General features: G+C 51.1%; 1 protein-coding gene across 1 annotated transcript in view; it reads left to right on the top strand.

Moving 5' to 3' along the window:
* Positions 1–18,807: 18,807 nt before the first annotated feature.
* Positions 18,808–24,197, top strand: part of RAB6B (RAB6B, member RAS oncogene family) — a 32,360-nt gene continuing 26,970 nt past the window's right edge. The window contains exon 1 of the mRNA XM_029940253.1: positions 18,808–18,866. Coding sequence (XP_029796113.1) covers positions 18,837–18,866 — 30 coding nt within the window. The 5' untranslated portion in view covers positions 18,808–18,836. The remainder of the gene's footprint in view (positions 18,867–24,197) is intronic.

Raw genomic sequence — 24,197 nt, forward strand, 5'->3', positions numbered from 1 at the left:
TTAATGTGACTGTTAAAGCGCACGAGCAAGGCTGTGGGCATGGTCTGCTGGGGGAGTCAGGGAAGGCCTCCCAGAGGCGGTTTTGCACAGTGAGCAGGAATTCATAGGCACACAAGAGAAGAGAGGCATCTTAAGCAGAAGGCCCAACTATGCCAAGGTTGGGGGCTGGGAGGTGCTTGGAGCTTCTGGGGGAATTGGGTGTAGTTCAAGGCGGCTGGACTCTGGCAGAGGTATGGGAGGTATAGTTGGAAAAAGCATTGAACCTGGAGAAGTGGACAGGGTCAGGCCCCAGAGAGCCTCACTTCTACACACAGGGTCTGGGTCTTCCCTGCAGGCAGTGGGGACCCCTGAGTGGTTTTGACCAAGGAAGGATATGCTTGTGGATTAGAAGACAACGATGAAACATGGCCCAATTGGAGGCAAGAGATGCAGGCAGCCTGAGGCAGGCTGTGCAGAGAACAGCCAGAGAATGGAATACAGAGAAGAATTTGTGAGCTTGAGCTTCCTTCCAGCTCTGAGATTTAGACCTCTGGGTACATAATTTTCCTGGCTCTTTCCCTAAACGGTGAGAACTTTGGGGGCAAAGAAAGGTTGTAGGGCAGGGGCTCCTGTCCCTCTCTATAAGGCCACACTGTACTCAGATGTGCCCAAATTGGCAACCTTGAGCACTTCTGTCCTTCCTGCCTCTACAATGCCCTGGGTCCCCTGACTGCTTCTGTCCTGCCAAAGGGGTGCTCCAGGGCTGCTGGCTGCCCTTCCAGACTCTTCCCCTCTGCCATCTACTCAGGTTGGTTATTAGACGTCTGTACCCCTAGTCTCCTGGTCTTTGGGTATGTGAACTCCCCTGCCTCCCTGGTCACTGAGTGTGTGAGCGCCCTCTGCACCCTGGTCATTGGGTTTGTGAGCACCCCTGGTCTTTTGTGCAGCCTCTTATCACTCCTTCCCTTGCTGGGTTCCTCTTCCAACAGATGCTTGACCCACTGTCTTTGCTTTCTCCCATGCATTCCCTTGCTCTTACTAGCTTCCCAATAAGCTTAGGGGTCCCTGAGGACTTGAGGGAGGGCAGCATTATATAAGGGAGAGCCCCTCTCACCCTCACTTGGAAACAGAAACCCAACCTCAAGCTGGCTGCACAAAAAGTGAATGGCAAGAGCCAGGGAGCCAGAGTAGAGGCAGGGGACTGCCATCCTAAACCCAGCCTTGAACCAGAGAGGGCAGCCTGCTCAGGTCAATAGTCCTGCTGTAGTCCCCTGCCCACGGGTCAGCTCAGGGTCTGCTCTCAAGGACTGAAACCTCACCTGCAAAGACTTGGTGCCCCCTCTTCCTGTCCCTGCTATCTTCTGCCGAGGCAGTGCCCATGCACATTACTAAGCACCAGCTGGGCATTCCTTTGTCAGTGTGGCTGGTGAGTGCAGAATATCCTAATTATCAGTGATCAAGCACATCTCAGGCACTGCCCATGGTCCCTGTGAGGAGTGCCAGATTAATCGTCTGAGGTCAGGGTGGGTAAGGAGACCCGTCCCCTTGCTTGGTGCTCAGCACCCTTGCCTGGAGCTGCTGGCCTGGAGAAAAATGGACCCTGAAGCTGGCCACAAGCAGCTCAATGCAACTTTGACCGTTTGAACCCCTTCTGTCTCCCTTGTTGCCTCTACCCCTGGGGCAGAACCAAGAGACCCATTCCCGGTTCAGGACTGGAGAGTTGTGACCATGGCCTCCACACAAAAGACAGGTCCCTCTGAGAATAGTGCACTAATTCGGAGAGACATGGAGAAAATGTTCTGTTCTGACCCTGTTGATGAGCAGGGAGTAAACAGTGTGCGGAAGAGATTAAGTGAAGCATTTAGAACAAATGTTTCTTGTTTCCCCATCCAGTGAGGAGAGAGGGCTAGGAGGACAGAATAGGGAAGGGAAAGCTGTGGAAGCACTGAAGACAGGGAGGGAGGCGCTGCCACCAGACACAGACGGACCTAGGTGTGACAGTCACAGGGCTTCCGGGCCAGTACTGGGGCTGTGGGAAAACCAGGGTGGTTTGCAGCTCTGGGTGGCGGTGTCATGCACCCCAGTCTCGGTCCACATAGAACAAAAGGCTGGAGGTTCCCATAGTGGGTGTGTGTGCTGGGCACAGCAGCGAGGGGTTGAGGACAAAATGAGGAGCCAGGGCTGCGACTGCTGCTGTGAGCAGGGCTGATGACCACAAGCCGGACGGAGCGGGGTGGAGAGAAGGGCTCTTCCCTCGTCCTGGGGGATGCCCCGCCCCAGCCCTGGGCTTCCAGGAGCAGACTCAGCTTTGTTCCCCCTTCCCTGAGCCAAGTCAGGTTGGCTCTCCCCCATTGGGACCCTGCAGTTCCCAGCTTGGGCAGCTGTGAGTAGGGTCAAGTCTTGGGACCAGGAGATCTTTGTTTAGTTTTGTGCTTCTCTGAGTAGAGAGCGCCTCCAAAAGGGTTTCTTTTTTGGGAGAAAAAAAAGCCCCCCCCCCAATTAGTCAATTTTTTAGGATTAACAGATCCTACCTGAGGCATCAGGATCCAGCAGTTCTCTGAGTCCAGTTAAGTTCCCCCTCCCTTCCCCCACATCCAACCAGAGCATTGCAGGCTGCTGCCCAGATCTGAAAAAATACAGGCCTGAAAAAGTGCCCGGCTAACCTCCCACCTTGGTTCGCTCCCATCCACGTCAGAAGAGAACAGAACCCAGCTCTCTCCTGCCTCCATCTTGCAGCAGGAGGGCCACTCAGTTCTGGTCTGGACAGCTTGTCCATCCACCTCAGCTTGGGGAGGGCTGGCTGTGGTATGCAAGAGCCGTGCAGAGCAGTGTGCAAGTGCACGGTGCAGTCGACACATCAGGGACCCAGCCTTTGTCCCCTGTCGCCCACAGCCTCTGTGCCAGGCCAGCTTGTAGCTTCTGTCTTGAGGCAGGGAGACCCGTGAGCTTCTGCTGCAGGTGACCAGCCACCTCACCTCTGCAGGAGAGGAAGCAGAGGCTGAGTGAAGAGTAGAGGTGGCATCTCTTAGGAATGTGTGAATGGAAGATAGTGTGGCAGAGGCAACCTCAGGTGACCCCGAAGGAGTCATGCCCTTGCATAGCCCTCCCTTGAGTGCACATGGAAACTGAGGCTTGTTCCTAGCCAGTGTGGTACGGCAGAGAAGATGGGTGTCTCTCCCATGGTTGTTTCTGCAGAAGACCCCTCTTGCTGGCCTTGAAGAAGTGAGCAGCCACGTGTGAGAGGGCCTGTGAGGGGTCATGTGGCAGGGAACTGTGGGTGGCCTCTAGGAAGTAAGAGCAGCCTCTGGCTGGCAGCCCCAACAAAATGGCACAAGCCACTAGGAAGTACAGCCACAAGGAACCGAATTCTGTCAACAATCACAGGAGCTTGGAAGAGGACGCCAAGCCCCAGAAAGAAGTGTAGCCTTGCTGATACCATGATTACAGCCTGTACGACTCTGAGCAGAGGACCCAGACAAACCATGCCCAGACTCCTGCCCACAGAAACTGAGAAAATCAGTGTGTGTTATTTTAAGCCACTAAGGTTGTGGTGTTTGTCACACAACAACCAATAACTAATACAGATGGGGCGAAGATTTTCCCGCAATGCCCTTGTTTTGCAGACAAGGAGTTGGAGCATCCAGGGAGGGGCCAGGACATGCCTCAGGTTGAGCAGCTGGCTGGGGCCACCCAAAGCAGGTGGATGGTGGCCCCTGGGAGTGGGGCCCTGTTTCCTGCCCTGCTCTTGCTCTTTCTTTTTTTTTTTTAATAATTTTTATTTATTTATTTATTTTTAATGTTTTATTTATTTTTGATACAGGGAGAGACAGAGCATGAGAGGGGGAGGGGCAGAGAGAGAAGGAGACACAGAACCGGAAGCAGGCTCCAGGCTCTGAGCTAGCTGTCAGCACAGAGCCTGATGTGAGGCTCGAACCCATGCACGTGAGATCTGACCTGAGCCGAAGTCAGAGGCTTAACTGACTGAGCCACCCAGGCGCCCTCTTGCTCTTTCTTCATGCGGCCTTGAACAAACCCTCCTCCCTGGGCCCCCGGTTTTCCTGTCACAGGCTGGATCATGTCACATGTCAGGGCTGGATCAGACTTTCTTTAGGGGCCTTCTTGCCATGACTTGGTATTTTGTAGCCACTCGGATCTGTATTCCATCTAGAAGCCAGGCTTTTGTGCCTTAGTGCGGTTTACTCTGTGCTGTTCCTTGGCACTTGCTGTGTTGCGTGTTTCCACTGAGACTTCAGGAGACTGGATCTCCTTGTCCTGAGCACACTTCAGAAAGCGTTATGGGGGCACCTGGGTGGCTCAGTCGGTTAAGCCTCCGACTTCGGCTCAGGTCAGATCTCACGGTCGTGGGTTTGAGCCCCGCATCAGGCTCTGTGCTGACAGCTAGCTCAGAGCCTGGAGCCTGCTTCGGATCTGTGTCTCCCTCTCTCTCTGCCCCTCCCCCTCTCATGTTCTGTCTCTCCCTGTATCAAAAATAAAATAAAACATTAAAAAAATTTTTTTTTAAAGTGTTATGGGCTCAGAGAAACCTCTGAAGTGGAGATCGGACTGTGAATGAAGAGAGATCCTATCTGACCATGACCCTGGTGCTGTGTGACTTTGGGTAGGTGGCCCCTCTTCTCTGGCCTCAAATCTCCTCAGTTCAGTGAGGGGCTTGGACAAGATTAAATCTAGAATCCTTGATGGCTCACGCCACTTCTGGTGCAGCTTTTGAGAGGGCTTCTTAGGGAACCAGAGCTTGTGGGATGGGGACTGGGTGAGTCTGGCTACCACCTTCCTTTCCTGGTACCCAGGCATCCAAATCCAGAGGGCAGACCTCAGTATTGACTCCGTTCCCCCTGCTCCCTCCCTCCAGCCTGGCCCCCACCCCCCCACCCAGTGCCTGGCCAGCCTTTGTCCCTGGTTCACAAGGGCTGGAGACGCAGTGCTTCTCCCTCCCCGCTGAGTGTCCCTATGTCCACTCCCAGGCAGGGTCCTGGAGATCTAGAATGCCTTCTCTACCTCAATAACAATGATCCCCATCTCTCAGCTTCACCAGGAAGGCCATCCCCACTCCCCAAGTGAATCCTGAGCGGGAGACCTTGAGTCACCTCCAGAGAGCAAGAGGAGGCTTCTTTCTGCTGACAGAAGGGGGAGTCTGCACATCCAGTCTTCCTTCTCCAGCTGGCTCTAGAGGTGCAGGGGCTGGGGCTGTGCCCAGCTGCCCCCCTTGTCAAGGCAGCAAGGCGAGCAGCAGTGGGCAGGCTGTGTGAGGGTGTGTACAGGAGAGGAGCAGAAGCTGCGGCCAATAGGAGTGCCAAGAACAGCTCCCTAAGCTCATGGAGACCTCCGAGACCACATCTGTGGATGTCCAGCCCAGGGGACCCTCTAGGGGGCTGGAGATCCGGGAAGGTTCCCTGCAGTCTGAACACCGCCTTCCATCTGCCTGAGCGAGCTTGCTCTCCTGGCCAGGCCACAGCAGTGCCCCATGGATAGGGGCTGGGGGTCCATTGTCACAGGACCACTCTGACTAGACCTCAGCTGACTACCTGTGAAAGGCAGGCCATGCCTCTCAGCACTGCCCCACTCTTCTCTCCCTGTTAGTGAGGCTTTTACCACCAACACCAGCAGTCTGCTTTGGGAAGAAAGGGTAAACATGAGCATGTATACTACTTTGCCAGACTCCAAGCTGTGGATGGGCCAAGAGTTCCTATCAGTTAAATAAACTACCAAATTGCATTAACACCAGCCTTGTCAAAAGATGGGCTGATGGTGAGAATTTAGCATGTGCTCCCTCCTCCTCTCAAGCAAACATACATCTCCTCACTATGAATTCATTTTTCCCAGCATCCGTGCTGCTGCTTGGGCATGTGGACATGACTGGCCTGTGTCAGGTCTGAATGGAGTTGGGCTGAGCTACAGGCTTTCTGCCTACCCCAGCCTGGCTCTCCAGCGAAGCCATGCCAGAGGGTAACTGTGTGCTGGGGGGGTGAGGGGGGCTACAGCTAGTACTCAAAGGAGGCAGGTGCTGGTGCCGCTGGTGGGGCCTGAAGAGGAGACCCTGTACCTTTTTGAAGCTAATAAGAATGTTTGAGATGACTCAGTGAGACAGAGAAGGTCCAGACAGTAGGTGCACTGCTTGTGGTTGGGACCAGCTTTGCAGTCCACACAAGCTGTGTGGGCAGATCCCAGGTGGTTGTCAAGGGGTCCTGCAGACGCTGTCTTGACAAGGTTCTCAGTTTCACAGCTAAGTCACCAGGGGGATCGGAGAGTTCCCACACACACTGGGGCTTCTGGCACCTTCTGTGTCTCTCTGCATGTATTTGCATACATCTCCGTGCACATGCACATGTGGCAGTTACACATGGCCTCTGCTTTCTGAGCTGATCTGTCCCGGCTTGCTCAGAGTTCTGGCCCATGGTTAGAAGGGCTCACCGCAGCTTCCCAGCTAGGTTCTGGTTTTCTATAAAAGACTAAGTTGATGCCAAGCACATTTACATTCTGGTTTCTTAGGAAAACTTCATGTGGACCCGAATGTTTAATAAATCAGAACAAGTCATTTCCTGAATGTACCAGGAATCTGAGAGTCATAGATGTATGTGTGTATGTGCATAATGTTTAAAAAATCGCCATATTTCTTTTTTCCTTTAACTTTTTTATTTTGACATAATTTTAGGCCTTTAGAAAAGTTGTAAGAATAGTACAAAGGCTTCCCATGTTTGCCTTTCACCCAGAATGTTAATTTTTTATTGCTCTCAGAGCATTCATGATGTGAGAGGTGGGGGTGGGCATTTCTGCCCACATTGTGGGGATAGGGAGGGAGCTGAGCCTCAGAGAGGATAGTAACTAACCCAAGCAAATAAGTGACAGAGCTGGGATTAAAATCCAGATCTCTCAGAGTTTTAAGTGCATGTGCTACGTATGATGTAAGCATGGGTGTGAGGTGTCCTTCTCTGCCCAAAGAACTTTCTTCCTTGTGCTGTGAGTCTGCTAGCAGTAAATTGTTTTGGCATTTGATTCCTTTTTTTATCTTCATTTTTGTATTTATTTATTTAAAAATATTTTTAAATGTTCATTTTCTGTGTGTGTGTGAGAGAGAGAGAGGGAGAGGGAGAGAGTGCATAAGTGAGAGAGGGGCAGAGAGAGAGAGAGAGAGAGAGAGAGAGGGAGACAAAGAATCCCAAGCAGGCTCTGAGCTGTGAGGGCAGAGCCCAGTGAGAGGCTCAGTCTCATGAACTGTGGGATCATGACCGGAGCCAAAATTAAGAGACAGACACTTAACTGACTGAGCCACCCAGGCACCTCTCACCTTCATTTTTAAAAGACTTTTGCGAGGTATAGAATTCTGTGTTGAAATATGTGTTTTTTAGTACTTCAAAACTGTCACTCATTTTCTTCTGGTCTGCATGGTTTCTGACAAGATAACATTTTTTTTTATTCTATGTTTTATTAGGTCTGTGATCCAACATATTGTTGTTATTTTTGTTTACAAAATCAATGATCTTTTAAAAATGTTTTTTAAAGATGATACTTTTAAGCCCCAACGTGAGGCTTGAACGTACAACCCGGATATCAGGAGTCACATGCTCCATTAATGGAGCCAGACAGGCACCCCAAAGATTTTTATTTAATATGAAAGAAATATTACATATTTCACCATTACAAACCACTCCTTGTGTTCATCATTCCTTTGTGAAGATCTCCATTTCCATCCGGTGTCATTTAACTTCTTCCTGGAGGACTTCCTTTTAACATTTCTCGTTGTTAGAGTCTGTTGGTGATGAAATCTGTCAGTGTTTGAATGTTTGAAGAAGCCTTTTCTCATCTTTGTTTTTGACAGATGTCAGACTATACATAATCTGAAAGTTATAGAGTTTTGGATTAATAGTAATTTACAGATATTGCTCCCTTGTTTTCCTGCTTGCAATGTTTCTGAGGAGAAATTGCTGTTTTTTTAATCTTTATTTCTATGTACATAATGTGCCTTTTTTCCCTGGCTACTTTTATGATTCTCTCTTTATCACTGATTTTGTGCTAATGGATTGTGATGTGCCTTGGTTTCTTTTATGTTTCCTTTGCCTGGGATTCATTGGATTTTCTGGATCTGTGTCTTTAAATTTTTCTTCAAGTTTCAAATATTATTCTGTCACCACTCCCCCACAATCAGTCCTTTGAAGACTTTAATTACATATATGTTAGTCCACTTGACATCATTCCACAGCTCACCAGGGTTCCAGTCATTTATTTCTATTTGTTTCATTTTAGATATCACTGTGTCTTCAAGTGCATTGATCTTTCTTTCTGCAGTTAATCTGGGATTAATCTCTTGTTAATCCCACCCAGTGTATTTTTAAATCTCATACATTGTAGTTTTTATCTCTAGAAGTTTGATTAGTATCTTTTTAAATGCTTTCCACATCTCTGTTTAACTTTTTGAACATATGAAATGGAGTTATAAAAAATTTTTAATGTCTTTGCTGACTCTAACATCTGTGTCATTTTGGAGTTGGTTTTCATTGATTGATTTTTCCTTCTCATTAAGGATCTGTTGGTTCTTTGCATGCCTACTCATTTTTTATTGGGTGGTAGACATTGTGAATTTTGCCATGTTGTGTTTTGGATAATTTTTATATTCCTTTAAGTATTCTTCAGATGTGTTAGCTAGGACTGAAGTAGTGCTTAGTCTGGGGCTAATTATCACCCACTATTGGGGTGTTCTTTGCATGCCTGGTAATTTTTTATTGGATGCTAGATATTGTGAGTTTTTCATGGTATGTATTGGATAGTTTTTGTATTCCTATAAATATTCTTAAGATTTGTTAGCCAGGACTGGAGTGGCGCTCACTAGAGTGGCGCTACTTACTGCCCGGTAGTGAGACATCTCAGTGTCCGACACATGACGAGGCTTTCTACTCTGACTGGTAGGAACAGGCACTAGCCCCAGGCCTGCATGGATGCCAGGCAGTTTTCTTTAATTCATTTGGGTGGCTCTTTCCCTAGTCTTGCGTAGTTTCCTTACACACATTTGAGGATCCATCATCAGCTGAAGACTGAGAATGTTCTGGAGTTCTCTCTGTGTGTGTGTGTGTGTGTGTGTGTGTGTGTGTGTGTGTGTGTGTATCTCCCTCCTCTCCAGCACTCTGCCCTGTGAACTCTACCTGTGTTGTTTTCTACGGACTCTCTGCGCTATCTCCTCAACTCAGGGAATCCACTCAGCTCCACCCTCCCTGGGCTGTGGTGCAAAATGTCCTTAGAGCAACAGTTTGAGGGCAGTTGTGGGTTCACATCACTTGTTTGTGTCTCTCAGGGTTTACTGTCCTTCATTGCTTACTATATAGTCGTCTTGAAAATCATTGTTTCATATATTTTGTATGCCTTTTAGTTGTTTCAAGTGAGAGTATAAATCTGGTCCCTGTTGCTCCATCTTGACCAGAAGCATAAGCCCTGGGTCCTTGGTTTTTCATTTAATCATTTGTTTGTAGGAGACACTGGTCTGGGCCCATGACTTTGAATGGTAACTTGAGTAGGGGGTGTTTTTAGGACTGGTTAGCATCCTTGATTTCCATTAGTGATGTTCATTCAGTTGATTATATAAATTTAACTGGCCACATGATTTCTGCCCTCTGGACTCTTCAAGAACTTTCTGCTGTCCAGCTCTTATGAAAAGCTCAGTATTGGGGCACCTGGCTAGTTCAGTCAGTTAAGTGTCAGATTCTTGATTATGGCTTAGGTCATAATCTCACAGTTCATGGGATCAAGCCTCACGTTGGTCTCTGCCAATGTGGAGCATGTGGAGCCTACCTGAGATTCTCTCTCTCTCTCCCTCTCTCCCTCTCTCCCTCTCTCCCTCTCTCCCTCTCTCTCTCTCTGCCCCTTCCTCACTTGTGAACACACACTCTCTAAATAAATCAATAAACCTTTTTTTTTTTCATAACATTTAAACTCTTGGTTTATCTCATGAGTATTGTGAATCTTATAGTTGGTCTTGATCTTGGTTTTGGTTTGGGGTTTTTTTGTTTTGTTTTGTTTTGTTTTTGGTATTTGCTTATTTGTTTGTTTTTGCTATGACTGCCAGGGAGCTCAGATAATTTCTTAGTCTCACTTCCGGGACTGGGTAAGATGTCATAAGATGTGTTTCTATAAACAAACTCTTTGCTCTAGCCTTCTCTTTTTAGCTCACTTATTTTTTGCCTTATATCTCTCTCAGAATTCTTAGTTGGAAACAAGAGACATCTGCTCTCACTACCCAGCCGATTTGAGCAGAGCGACAATGAATGGATTAGAGCAATGACTGGGAAGGTCAGAGTCTCTGGGAGGGTCAGAGAGCCAGGCCTAGAGAAGCAGCCTGAGTCACACCAGGGCTGGTCCGGGGGGAGACATGGTTCATGTGCTAGGTATTGGCAAAAACTGATGCTCAAACCCACATTGGGGCAGACCCAGAGTATGCAGACCCAGAGGGGGTCCCGCCCCTCCTAGATTCATATTGGTCATTTCTAGTGGAGTCTCATGTGAGGGTCCAATGGGAGAGCTGAGGTCATGTGCCTACAACATGGCTGCAAGAGAGGCTCCTACATTGGGGAGGATGGCTTTGAACCTCCTCAGACAAGGAGGGGTATTCAAAAAGATTGGGAGGCTATTCAATATTGTTATTGATACATAGCTACTATATCCTGATATTATTTTAAACAGTTATATTTTCAAAAGCAATCAGTAATCCTTTTGGAGGAGAAAAGGTGGAGGAGGTTAACCCCGGCTCTCATAGGTGCAAGCACTCCTGTACGCAGTCAGTCACACGCCAGGCCTCACAGCCTCTCCCTCCATGCCAGCACACCCTCCCTGGCTCCAGTGCCCCTTGCCCCTCCCTACGGAGTAGACAGCCGGAACACAACCCTGTCTTGCCCTCTCAGCGCTCCAGGCCACTTGGGGTTGGCAGTGGGGATGGGATGAAATGTTTGAAGGTTGGCAAAGCCCAAGGGTCAGAAGGGCTCTGGCCAAGCAGGAAAGGAGCCCATGTTGGTGCTTTCATCTGGCTGTATTTCAGGCTTTGTAAGCATTTTTGTCACAATCCCCAAAGTAGAAGCAGGCCTTCAAGACCATCTAGCCTGACCTCATTGGAATGATGACCTCAGTATACTGAGTGGCAGAGCTGAGATACATGTTGGTAGGGGCGGGAGGCAGTGGGTGACACCCCACGGCCCCTGACTCAGAGCGGGCTTTCCTAGGATCACTGGGCTTGCACAGAGGGCATAGGGATGGGTGGAGGACAGTGGGGAAGTGAGAGGGTCAGGAACAGGTCAGGTTCCCGACTGGAGCAGGAGGAAGGGCTTCAGCCCCCACCACTGTCCTGCCAACCCCTCCTCCCCGACCCTCCCCCCTCTTCCCCGACTGTCTTCCCTGGGTCGCTCAGTGAGGCCCAGGTGGCTGAGCATCCTCTGTCATAGGGAATTAACACACTTAATTAAAGTGTCCAATGAAGAGCTTTGCATATTTCTTAATTACTGTCTGAGTCTTTTGGGGGATGGTTTGAAATGGGATTTTTCATGTTTCCTCATTTAGCCTACAGTGAGCCAGCCGGCCCCTCAGGGCTCCAGTAGGAGCTGGCAAAGCCCTGGTCTGGAGCTGCCTTTCTGAACGCAGGGTGGCAGGTTGGGATGTGGAATGGGATGCCTGGCCCCCAGCCTTCCAGGTCTTGTCAACCGTGCAGGAAGGATAGACCAGGCTTTTCTGTTTTGTGAAAACAGCACAGAAGGAAACAAGGACCGGACAGATGTAACTGGTGTCCTGCCGCTTTTTCTCATCACCATATGGCCCAAGAGCTCCGCGCCCCATGGTCAGCACAGAATGGGGGACTTTATGGGCAAGGGGACTCAGGGGAATGGTGGAGTCCTCCCCAGGCCCCTGCAGAGCAGGGACAGCGGCCCAGGATGGCCTTGCTTCCCTTCTAGCTGCAGGGCAAGGTCTGAGCCCTTTAGCAGTCAGGCCCTTCCCAGCTTTCCCCACTTGGGTTCTGGAAACTGAGCTGACAGACTATCTGAGTCAGCTGGGCCCAACCTAGGAACAGGTTATTGGCCACAGCCTTGCGGATGCAGATTTGCCTTTTCAGTCGCTTCGGACAGACAGCTGCAAACATTCTCTGACCTGGGCCGGCTGTGAGCCAAGGCTGCAGAGGCCCTTTCGCTGGAATGGGGACTGCTGTCCTAAAAGCACAGGTATCAAAGAGGTGGGTAGCCTGCCAGGGGGGCCTAGAAATGGCAGGGGGTTCTTCTAGGTCTTTCCTGCCTCCCACTCTAGACCTAGATCTGTGAATCCAGGAAGATCAGGTGGAACCTCACGGTCTGTCCAACAGTGTCCCGTAGTTGGTGTGGGCGGTAAATGTGAATGTGTGGCCTAGAAAAGAGTATGAGCCAAGGTTCTGGCTTCACTCGGCAAGAGGGCTACCGTGGGGGTGGTTCATGTTCTGCCAGGTCTCTCCAGACCGTCCACAAATTCTCCAGCTAATTTCTTGTGCTGTGCCTCAGGTTCTGGCCCATTTCTGGCCCTCACAGCAATCTCCACCACACCCACACCTGCCATGGAGATGCAAGGAAGAGAGGGGTCCTTTATGGAGGAAGTCAGTGTTAGAGCAGGAGTGGGGGCTTCTGGCCCACTCAGCTATCAGCTGTGGCCTGCGCACAAGCCAAACGCAGGAGCTTTCATAGGTACCGACCCCAAAGCCCTGGGAGACTTTGGCTTCACATGGCAGCCATGGAGAAATGTGGTGACAGTTCTATGCAGAGGACACCTCAGCCTCACATCTCCAGCTCCATCCAGTCCCTCCCCTAGGGACACCATTCCCCCTGAGGTCCCCTCCCCACCAATCAAAACCCAGCCCAAATGGCCACCTCCTTTAAGAGACCACTGCAGTTCACCAGCAGAGCAGGCTTGCCTCTTCATTGGCTCTCTTCATTGGGGCCCCTCCCAAGTTGCTTCCCAATTTAGGTGTCTGCACCTGAATGGCTTCACCGCTGGCATGAGGCTCCTGGGGAAAGCAGGCGTGCGCTTGTTATCTTGCTGTGAATTCTGTGCCCAGCATGAGCCTGGTGCAGAGTAAGTCTCCAGCTGCTTGGAGAGGCCTCTGCAGCTACCTAGAAGCCACCCAAATGTACAGAAACCTATTTATTTGGGACCTGCCACTGAAATGGGCCCGTGGGAGGTTGGTGGACTGAGGTCAGGTGGGTGCTGGTAGCCCTTGTGAAGGGCTAGCATCCAGTCTACACCGCAGTGGTGGAATTTCCAGGCTGTGTGGGACTGTGCTCATCTAGACAGGCTTGCAAAACCCCTGGGCCAGCAGCTCACACTCAGGTAAGAAAATAACTGTTTAATGATCATGACAATAATGAGAAATAAGCTTAGTTACTCAGCTCATGGGATTGAAAAATTGTTAGTCATTTTTTAATGGTTTTCTTTCTGAAGTCAATGCTGGTATTTGTGCTTTGGCTTGACAGTTTTAAAGACCGCTCTTATGGGTGACCTGAGTCCAGGTGATCTTACTTGGTGTTTGCTCCTCATCCAGATTGCTTGGGGTTAGGGAAAGGCTCCAGCATGTTAGTCACAAAGCCAGGTGACAGGGAGGTGCCCGGGGCTCTCCTCTGCATCTGACTAGTCGCTAGTTCCTGCCACCTCCAGCTCTATTTCTCCGGTGTCCCTGCCTCTGCTGTCTCTCACTGGACTGCTGCCCCCGGTCTGGCCCTTGTAAACCATTCCGCCCGAAGCAGCATACATTTTCTTCCTAAAGCACAGATCTTTTGCTCTGATTACCTACTGCTGTATAACAAACTTAGTGGCATATCAAATATGAATATTTACTTGCTCAGGAATCTGTGGTTTGTGCAGATCCTGGCAGGGAAAGTGAGTTTCTCTTTCACTGGGCATTAGCAGCTGGCTCCAGGGGTGAGCGCTGGAGTCACTGGAAGGCTCGCTCACCCACAGGTCTGCTGCTGTCAGGTGGCTGTCTCCGTGTGGTCCTGCCTCACATGGGCGGCCTTGGGCTTCCACACAACATGGCGGCTGGGTCAAAGAGACAGCTTCCAGAGTGTGCGGGAGTGGAAGCGCTCCAGACAGAAGCGGTGCCATCTTTCCTAACCTAGCCGTGAGAGTCACAGGGACATTTCTGCCATAGTCACAGGCCCCCTCGGCTTCACCCCTACACAGTACCGGTGGTACATGGTAAAAACAGCATGTGGGGTGGGGAATATGTGGTGGGCCATCATAGAAGTTATGAATTGCCACACTTGTTCCCAGCACCTTTCGACTTAAGACCCTTCAGAAGCGGCCACCACCCTGGAGAGAGAATCCATGCTCCTTGATGTGTTCCCTGCCCTGCTGGCCTTCCGCTCCTTCCTTACCTCCCTCCGTAGATGGCTCCAGAGTTGGATTTTGGTTTAAATCAACCACATGGAACTTCCTTGAACAGGAAGTGGGTTCTTGAACTTCTTGAACACTTACCCCTCTCCTCACACACTGGTCGGGCTCCATTTTCCCCGAGACAAAGCTCAGATGTAGAGGCCTCCCAAATGTGTCTCCCCCATGGCTCCCGGACTCACCTCTGCTCTCCCTGGTAACCTGGCCTATTGCCTCCAGTCCCTTGTCATGAGCTTTCTCTCTCTGCCTCTGTGCCTTTGTTCACACTGTTTCCTCCACTTGGAACACCCATCTCTCTCACCCTCTCCCTTTCCCAGCTGAATGACTGCCCTGTCTCACCCTTGTGGTCTCCCCAACTGCCCAGCCACCTGGGCCCCTGCCTTTTGTGATCTCCAGAAGTACCTAATGTACAGTGTTGCGCATGAGGCATGATTTTGGTGTCAGGTCTGAGTCTGTATGCCAGCTCTAGTGGTTACCAGCCCTGTGGCCTTGGTGACAGTAGGTCACTCATTGGATTGGGATTAGGATTAAATGAGGGAACCCAAGTTAAGCTCCCCATTCCTTGTCTGGTACCAAGTAGAAGCCCAGTAAGAGAGTTTCCTTCTTTCTAAAGGCTCCTGGCAAATAAATGCTCAGTAATGAATTTCCTCACCCTCATTTGGTTGAAAGATTGAAAATGCATCTCCCTGCTTAATCATGTGAGACTAAACTACCAGAAGATGTTGCTGAGCCCTGAGCAGAGAGAAGAGCTCAGTAACGATACACCTGCTTGTTTAATATAGTCCTGCCAGCGGAGCTGAAGCTTTGTCCTCAGGAAAAGCTCTGCTTTGCTGTAGTGGAGTCCATGAGCTGCCTTCAGAAGGCGTGTGGGGCAGTGTGACCTTGAGAACAGAGCTGTGAGTCGAGGGCGGCTCCCAGAGGCTGCAGGGGCCGGCCGAGGGCAGGAGCTGATTGAATGCACCATGCTGCTGCCCCTCTTAGGTCCCCCGCCTCTCCCCAAGCTTTGGCCCGTGGTAGTGCCCAGTCAGCTGATGGCTGCAAGCTGCCCTGCCCTCCCCTCCTTCGTGGGGAGACTGAAAGGATAGGCCAAGGAGGTGGGCGCTGCAAGCTGTCCGTTTGCAGGGTCCCACACCTTTCACCCAGGGCAGTTGTGAGGGTCTGAGCCATGAGCCACGTGATCCTGGCAGCCGCGGACAGAGTATGGGTGGTCTTGGGGAAGCTCTGAGGCGGGGGGACCAGCGGAGGTGGGGGGGGGCTTCTGCTCTGAGAAATGAGAAAGACAGACCTGGAGGAACAGTAAAAAATTATTCCCTTTTGCAGCAAATTAGTAATGAACCCCTCATTTAGTCCAGGCCTCAGTTGGGGTGCTGGGCGCTAAGTGTTCATGCCCACTCACCCTCACATTCTGGGCCCCACCTTGTCCCCCTTACTTCCCAGTTTCTGACCTTCCAGATTGGGTCAAACATGGCCGCAGTGCAGAAAAGTCCCCTACTTCTATCTGGTCCAAAGGAAAAGGTGCCCTGGCTTGGTGGGGCCGTTTCCAGAGTTCCATGACATCCATAGTGGTGGCAGCAATGACCTGGCAGAATCCTGAGACCCACTTTGACCCCAAGATGCTGAGGAGAGTCAGACTACCTCAGCCTGGTCCCACTCAGTCTGACCCTGACAGCAAGTAGCTGTCCATTCATTTCCCCTTGTATGAAACAAGGATGAAACCTTGGCAAGGGCGTAGCGCGAGGTTGCCACAAGCACAGAATTCCTGCAGGCTTCAAGTGGGGAGGGGCCTCTTGTGTCTCCTGTTCACTCACTGGTATCATATAAATCTGCACCTGGCACAGCCCCTGCATGTGCCTGGAACATACTTGGTACATACAGGAGACACATGCTGCTGTCAGGGTTGCTGGGGCAATGCTCAGGAAAGACCAGTGGGACCCCACACCTAAAAGTTCCTTCTGCACGACCCCAATAAGCCATTTGTTACCTTGGGAGTTTCTTCCACCTGGCAGTCACTCTGTGAGCCAGTTCTAATCTACTGCCAGTGGCTGTTGTCTCAAGAGGGGGTGACTTGGCATTAGAAGCCCTTGCAGGGATTTCTAAGTTCTCGACCACTCCGAGGACCTCTCGCACCACTAGTTGCTTTTTGCCATTCCACGGCCTCTCTTTCCTGCCTACTCAGTTGCCCCAGGGAAGCAGCCATTGGAGGAAGAGAACTGTTGTCTTCCTGCCTTCTCTCCACGCAGGTGTGAGATGGGGTGTGTTACCCCTAGGGAAGTCACTAGTGGGCCCCGGGATCCCCGTCTTCCAGAGGAGGTGGTAACTTGCCACTGTTTCTTGGAAAAGGAGGATTTCATCTGCATCTTGCCAGCTCAGAGTTTCACTCTGTGGTCCCCTTAGCAGTTTGCAGCCAGGCCTTTCCATGCAGAGAGCCTCTACTTCTCACCTTCATGTGAAAGTTAAGGGGAGATTTAAAGCAATTGGAAAGCACTTAACAGATTAATACCTATCAGTTTTCAAGTAAGATTAGAAGAGATTGTGGGTGAGTTACTGCTCAGAATAGAAATGTGGCCATTCTGATGCCAGCTGGTATAGGACCTGGCACTGCCACACAGAGCTGGCCTCAGACTCTGGTTGAAGGGCATGCCCCCAATGAGACTGCCCCACACTTCAGATGCCATCACAAGTGGGCTCCCCAAGGACACCACACTTCTGATCAACAGGCTGCAAATTTGAGGCCCTCAGACCCTCCTCAGTTTCCATAATATACCACAACAACTCACAGAACTCAGGAGAATGTTCTACTTATAATTATTGTTTTATTACAAAGGACCCAAATCAGAAATGGCCAAATGAAAGAGATGATGGGCAAGGGTCAATCTAGTATTCATGATAGTAGTTTTTATTCTGATATTCTGGACATGGTCTCAGTCTCTCAGTTGCCAGCTGCCTCCTCCTACTTGTAAGCATTTCCTGTATGCCTGGCTGGTACTTTTATTTACTTCTTACCACTGCCCTTTGAAGTCTTTGATATTATTATACCCATTTTAAAATGCAGAACTGAGGTCCAGAGGCGCGGTGACCACCCCAAAATGACGCAGCCACACAGCACGCTAGCTGGGATTGGAATCCATCTAATCAGTTCTAGGTCAAAGATGGGGCCATCTCAGTTTGCTCCAGTGTGTCAGCTGTCCTTCCTGGCTAGACGGTGATTGCCTTGCCCTTACAAGTGTTGGCTGTTGGAAGGTGGCTGCTTGTCTCTTCTGTGGTATATGACTGAGGCTTCAAAGCCGGAGAAGGACCCTTCCCAGAGGAGCCAAGTAGGGCCGCCCAGCTCCATCCGGGCGGTGACCAGCCGCCCAGCAGGCCCAGCCTTGTGTACATCCCTGTCCAAGACTCAGGGAGAGGCAGGAGAACCTCAGGTGCTGGCTCTTTTGCTTTCCCTGCCAGCGTTGCCTGTCTCTAGCAGCCCAAAGCAGGAGGGGCTCTGAGCCAAGCTCAGCTGGGCCGGTCCCTCTCAGAATCTCCCAGGCCCATGGCAGAGACCTGACGGGACAGTGTAGAGAAGCACTCCATGCTGGGCCTGGCCCAACAGGTGTTCCTTCGTCGCCCCTCCTCCCCTCCCGGATAATTAGAGATGCTGTGGTAGGCATTTCTGCCACTGCCAGGCCCCGGGGGACCTGCACAGGGTTAGGTCAGAAGCCAAACCCTGCGCAGTTTGGGATATAGCAGCATTTGTGGAATTCCCAAGAGGCCGCCTGGTTTCTCTCAGCCATAATGGTAGGTAGCTCGTTTGGAGTGTTACTGCCCCTTAGAGGGTGTTTGCAAATGTGGGAGGGGGTCCTGTCAGCATTTACCTGGCGAGATCCAGTGATACTAACCATCTTGTGAAGAGCTAGACTGTCAGGCACACGCTACAAAAATCGTCCTGCCCTTGAGAGACACTGGGGATAGCCCATCGACTTCCATGGTGCCCTGGTTCCTTGGAAAGCCACGCTCCTTACTAGCCCCAGGCTAGTGAACCGGGAAACAGAGTAGGCCTCCCTCCCAGCCTGGGGCCAATGGCAGGGCAGTATTTCCAGGTGACCAGGGGCCCTTAGAGGAGCATCTTGTCTTATGCACATACTTGCTCTGATTCTTCTTCATGCTTCTTGCCTCACTTGGACTCTTGGGGGTCAAGGAAGACCTGGATATGGGTGGTGAGAATTCTCCAGATGGGGGAGGTTGCTTGGTGCCGGCAAGTACTCCCCTATAACCCACCCAGTGTAGATGTGGCCGCCTCACCTTGGGGTCCCTCTCTGAGGGCCTGGCTGCAGCTTCTGTTTCTGTATTTTATCCTTCCTCTAGACTTTTTTGTTTCCTTATCTGTTTTTTTTCACATGTATTTGGAGGACTCTAGTTTACATGCCCCAGCTGAACCCCTTTCTTCTTGTTTTGCAGTCGGGAAGACGTCTCTGATAACACGGTTCATGTACGACAGCTTCGACAACACGTACCAGGTGAGGCCCTGGGCTCCCCTGCCTTCCCTACCACGTCTTCAGCCATGGCAGCCGCCTAGAGACTACGCTGGCCTCTCTCCAGGGTTGCTAATGCTGGGCAGGAGCAGCACACTTCTGGGTCCCCTGGGCATCCATGTGGCCTTGGAGGAGCTTTTTGTCTGTGCACAGGCCCAGCCCAGTAAAGATCCTGAGCCCTTCTGAATATCAAACCCTGGTAAAGGAAAGATTTTTCTGAAAACAGAGAGAGGACACATTACTGTCTCTGTTCTCTTGCTCCCCGTAGGCAGGTCTAAACCATTACTTGGAGGGTCATCATGTAGAGGAGGATGGATAGGCAAGATGTAAAATGAGGGAGATGAAAGTGAAAACAGTAAGAGGATTTGTTTCTCAAGCATGGTTCTGCTTGCTGGACACTTACGTGCACGCACATGCGCACATGGTTGCTGAGGCTGGCGTGATGGGCTTGTACCACTGTTATGGACAGGAGACTAGACAGGGTGACCTCTTGGCTCCTGGCTCTAGAGGGTGGTCTGAAGTCAACTGGTGGCCTAGAGGTGGCTACAGGTGGCCCAAAGACTGAGCTCCTGGGTGGAGGTCGGTAACATTTCACTGTCCTGGCATTATTGATGAGTCAGGAGGTTTATGCATGTTACATGAATTTCCCTTGCAACTGTAGCTTTTCACAAAAGCCACCAACTTGAATCATTTCAACAATTTTTAAGGGAAAAAAGGATATTTTCTTCCTTAACAAAGAGACAAATCATCTTTCTTCTAAGCCAGTGGGTTCTGTAGGATACTAGTTCCAAGAGATTATTAGCTGATGTTACTTGAGAAGAAAAAGGTAGGGAAGGAAGATCATGCTTGTACAGCGTTAGGGAGCACTGGTAAACAGAAGTCAGTTGACTTTTCTACTGCAGGACTTCTCAGGGCTTTTATTATATCCGTGTATGGTTTTGATTTACTAACAGGCATGTAATGTACAGGATCTCCCACATGCATTTGCTCACGAAATCCTTTTGTTCCTGAGTCCTCAGAGGACAAGTATTTGTAGAACAGCCTGGGGACTGCTGTGCTAAGAGGTCCCTCCTCTTCCCTGAATTTACGGAGGATGCAGAGTATAGCTCACTGTGGATTACAGTTCTGTGTCTGCTCTTTAGTCTGTCTTCCTCCCTCAGGACCAGTCATCATCTTTGTCTCAAATGCAGCCACTCTCTTTGCCTCCTCTGATTCCCTGCTTTTCCTCTGCTGTGTGTGAAATACGAGGTAGCCAGTGGCCTTGGGAAGAGTTGACTGAAGGGTGAGAACATGAGGCTCTGGGAAAGGGGCCCTGAGGTCTCTGCACAGCCCTGTGTGCGCGCTTTGGAATGTCCTGGCCACGCTTTATCTTCGTTGTGTTCTTTCCAGGGCAAGGCTTTGTACGACTGCAGGCTTGTCAGAGACCTCCTCCCCATAAGGAATTCTACCACATCAGTCTCTGTGTGAGATTACAGTTCTAAGACTTCAGTTCTGAAGTCTGACTTGGTATTCATTTATGTGTGTGTGTGTGGGGGGGTGTTATGAATGACTTCACAGATACTATTTTGATTGACTTTAAAAATACAAAGTTATTTATAATGCCTCTTGTTGGTGTCCCATTAAAAACAATGGGACTCTTGGCTGGCTACTATTCTTGGTAGTAGGTGGCAGCAGATATAGCCCCAGGGCCTTTGCAGTGACCAGTAATATCATGGGCATGGATCAAAGCCTCAGCTCCTCCCCATGTCCTCTGAGTTTCTCGGAATCTGCTCCTTCCTCCATCTCCAGTGCTTGCCACTAGCCCTGCATCCTGTGGTCCGGCAGGCCTCTCTGCTGGCTGCTCCCCACACAGGCTACAGTCGTTCCTCCACACTTGAACTCATGGTGACTGCTGGAATGACCTTCCCTCTCCTCTTCTCTGCTATGAAAAACTCTTCTGACTCATTAAGACTCAGAGCACATGTTTGCAGGCGGGGCCTTCCTGTGCTCTGTACCACGGCCGCCTCTACCCTAGCATGTTATCCGCGGGACTCGTGTAGCCTCCCCGCTCCACAGGAACGCCTGTGTGCTCTGGCTCGTGGACGGGCTCTGGGTTTGAGGGGCCAGGACCCCTCCAATCCACTACTGCATTCGTAGGCCCAGCACAGGGCCTGGGCATAGCTGGTGTCAAGTACCTCCTGGCACCAAAGTGGCTCGGAGAGGCCACAGGGGCCACATGTCCTGGTGAGCAAGGGAGAAAGCTCAAAGGGAAGCAAGATCCTCCCCATGGTGGGCTTTGTTATTGCTGCAGATAGAATGTCTTTCCCAGTGCTCTTTAAAATGGTAATTGGGCTGGGAGGCCAAGGATCCAATTCTGTGCATACACAGGCCATTTTAATGAACTCTCTGGAGAAAGAGGGGGAAGTGGTATTGTTTATTTTGTTTTTCTTAACATGGTGGCAGAGACATTTGGGAAGTAGACAGGATCCCCAAGAGCTCTGGGGAATGTTCTTGGTTATCCCTGACAAGTCCCTGCCAACCCCCCAAACATCCTCTCCCTCCACCCCCACCATTAGCTGAGACACTCAGTTCCTGGGATGGAGTCATCCCTCCCTCCCATCCTTTTGCGTGCCTCTGGCTCTGTGTCTCATCCTCTCTATTCTGCCTTTCACTCATTCTGACAACAGATGTTTGCCAAGTGCCTCCTCTGGGTTTGGAGGGACAGTAGGAAAAAACAATCGGGCTGCAGAATCTGGCCCTGCCCTCAGCTGGGGCATGGAGTGCAGAGAGGGCTCAGTCTCCTCCTGGCTGGCAGTGAGCCCTCCCTCCGTCTGGGGCTGAACAAGCCTGAGGCCCTGAGGGGCTGGTGTGAGGTCTCTTGAGGACCAGGGCAGGCAGAGCTGGGTTTCCCTGCCTCGCTTCTTGAGGGGTCCCGCCTGCCTGGCAGGCCATGGGGAGATGCCACCTTGTTGGCCTGTGGGGCTCAGGAGAGCAGGTTCCCTGCCACCTGGCCCCCTGCCCCTGCCACATACACACATGCACCATGTTCTCTCAACATAGTTACTAGCCAGCCTCTCCCCACCCCTCATCATAATGATCCACTCACTTGAAGAAGCAAGAAAAGCAAAACTTACAGCCTGGTGAGGATCCCATCTGCGATAATTCTCTTGTAAAAAACCCCAACTAAAAAAATTGCTTCCAGAAGTTGTAGAAGACACCTTCCGGTACCTACACTGGGGCAAGACTTGACCCTCTGCCTCGGCCAAGTGAAGCACACCTGCGGCTTGGTCCGTGGGCCACCTGCTTGAACCTGCCCTGGTGCCGTTATGATGGGAGGTTTCATGCTCCTGGGAGTGGCCACAGGGGTGAGAGGCCAGGGTTTGGAAGCAGCACTCTTCCGCGGTGTCTCATGGGTCCCCCATGGGCTCCCGGTCTTGGCTGTACATCAGCATCACCGACTCGGGAGATGGCCTGGAGAGTCACAGGCTGGCTCAGGCAGTAGCGTTTTTTTTTTTTTTTTTAAATCTCTGAGTGATTGAGATGAATGTCTAGTGGAGGCTGGACCCAGTGGCCCCGCCCTGGATGTCCCGCCGCAGCACAAGTTAGGAGACCACGGACCTGATGGGTGGCTCCCAGAGAGGACGCTGACCTGCCCGAGCTTACTCAGCCGCTCCAGGAGTGGAGGGCCGTTTCTGAAAGATTGGGCTGCTTCGCCTGTACTCAGTCACTCCCGGGATCCCATGGAGCCCCTGGGGAAGGAACAGAACATCTGTGCCCACTGTGCTGGCACAGGCCGAGGGGTCGCCTGAGGAACCTTCAGCCCCTCAACGACCAGATGAGACGCACTGACATTCCTGGCTGCTGTGCCCCGAGGCTCTTCTCTCCCCTCTGGGCTCTGAATTCATTTCCTGGGGCTGCCATAGCAAATTACCACAAACGAGCAGTTTTAAACAACAGAATTTATTCTCACTATTCTGCAGGCCAGAGGTCTAGGATCAAGATGTGGCAGAGCCGTGCTCTGGGGGAAAGCCCTTCCTCACATCCCCTGGCTCCTGGTGGCTACTGGCGCCCCTCGCTGTCTCCTCGCCTCCTCACCATGGGCTGCGTAGCCCCAGTTCTGCCTCAATCATCATGTGGCCTTCTCCTCTTGGGGTCTCTGTGTATCCTCTCCTCCTCTTGTAGGGACCCTAGTCAGTAGATTTAGGGACCTACCCTAAATGCAGGATGAGTTTTTGTCTTAGGATTCTTAACTAATTACATCTACAGAGACCCTAATTCCAAGGAAGGTCGCATTCTGAGGTTCCAGGTGGATATGAATTTGGGGGAAGGGGCACATTCTTCAAACCACTCTGGCACCTCCCACCCTGATCCCACTGGGGACCAGACCTTCTGGCCTGGGCCTCAGCACCATCACGAGGCAGGGATCAGTGGCTGTTCTAGTGGGCACTGATGGCGTCCTGGGAGAGGGCGGGAGGATTTGACTGTAGCTGTGCTGGAGGGAGGGACGATGACGCGCTGAAGGAGAAGCATCTGCGGAAGTCCAGAGTGTAGTGTGCAGCACTGTACGCTGTGGTGGGAGGGGTCTGCGGGGGAGGGAAGACGGGAGCCTTTGGATGGATTATTGGCAGGCTGCATTTTGATGTTCATGGGCCTTTCCACTTATGTCTTCCTGGGTACGCTGCTCCTTCATTCAATATGTATATTTTTTCATTAAAAAAAATAATATGTATACACACACACATATATATATGTATTCATTTTTCTCTTGATTTTAAAAGACATTAAAATTTTAAAGTTAGAAAATATTTTTGTGGCCCCCTAAAAGTACCAGGGGCTCCAGGCTCTGAGTCGGCCATGCCTCGTGGATAAGTGGGCCCAGACAGTTGGCACTGGAAGGCCCTGGAAGCCCAGAGACACTTGGCTCATCGGGCAGGAAACAGGGCTGTTGAGGGTTCCTTCTCTGGGCACTGACAGGAGACACATGGGGAGCTCGCTGGGCTGGGACACGGGTAATGGCTGTAGGCAGGGCACACACAGACCTGGATGCAGCTACGTGTGGGGTGGGCAGGGCAGGGGAGGGAGGAGTGTCACTGAGCAGTTATGCAGGGCGACGTGGGAGGTGGGAGAGGGGCCTGGGCCAAGGACAGAGACACCACGGGGCAGTGGAAAGGACAAGTAAACAGAGTGGATCTGTGGGGTACAGAGGAGGGAGAGGCCTGAGTGGGCCCCGGGTTTCTGTCTAGGCACCCTGGAAGCCTGTCCGTGCCATCAACACACACACAGACTGATGAGTCAAGTGGGAAGTAATGATGGAGCAGCCTAGTGAAGGGGTTTGAA

This window comes from Suricata suricatta, chromosome 5 (assembly GCF_006229205.1).
Source record: "Suricata suricatta isolate VVHF042 chromosome 5, meerkat_22Aug2017_6uvM2_HiC, whole genome shotgun sequence".
In the NCBI taxonomy this organism is placed as follows: domain Eukaryota; kingdom Metazoa; phylum Chordata; class Mammalia; order Carnivora; family Herpestidae; genus Suricata; species Suricata suricatta.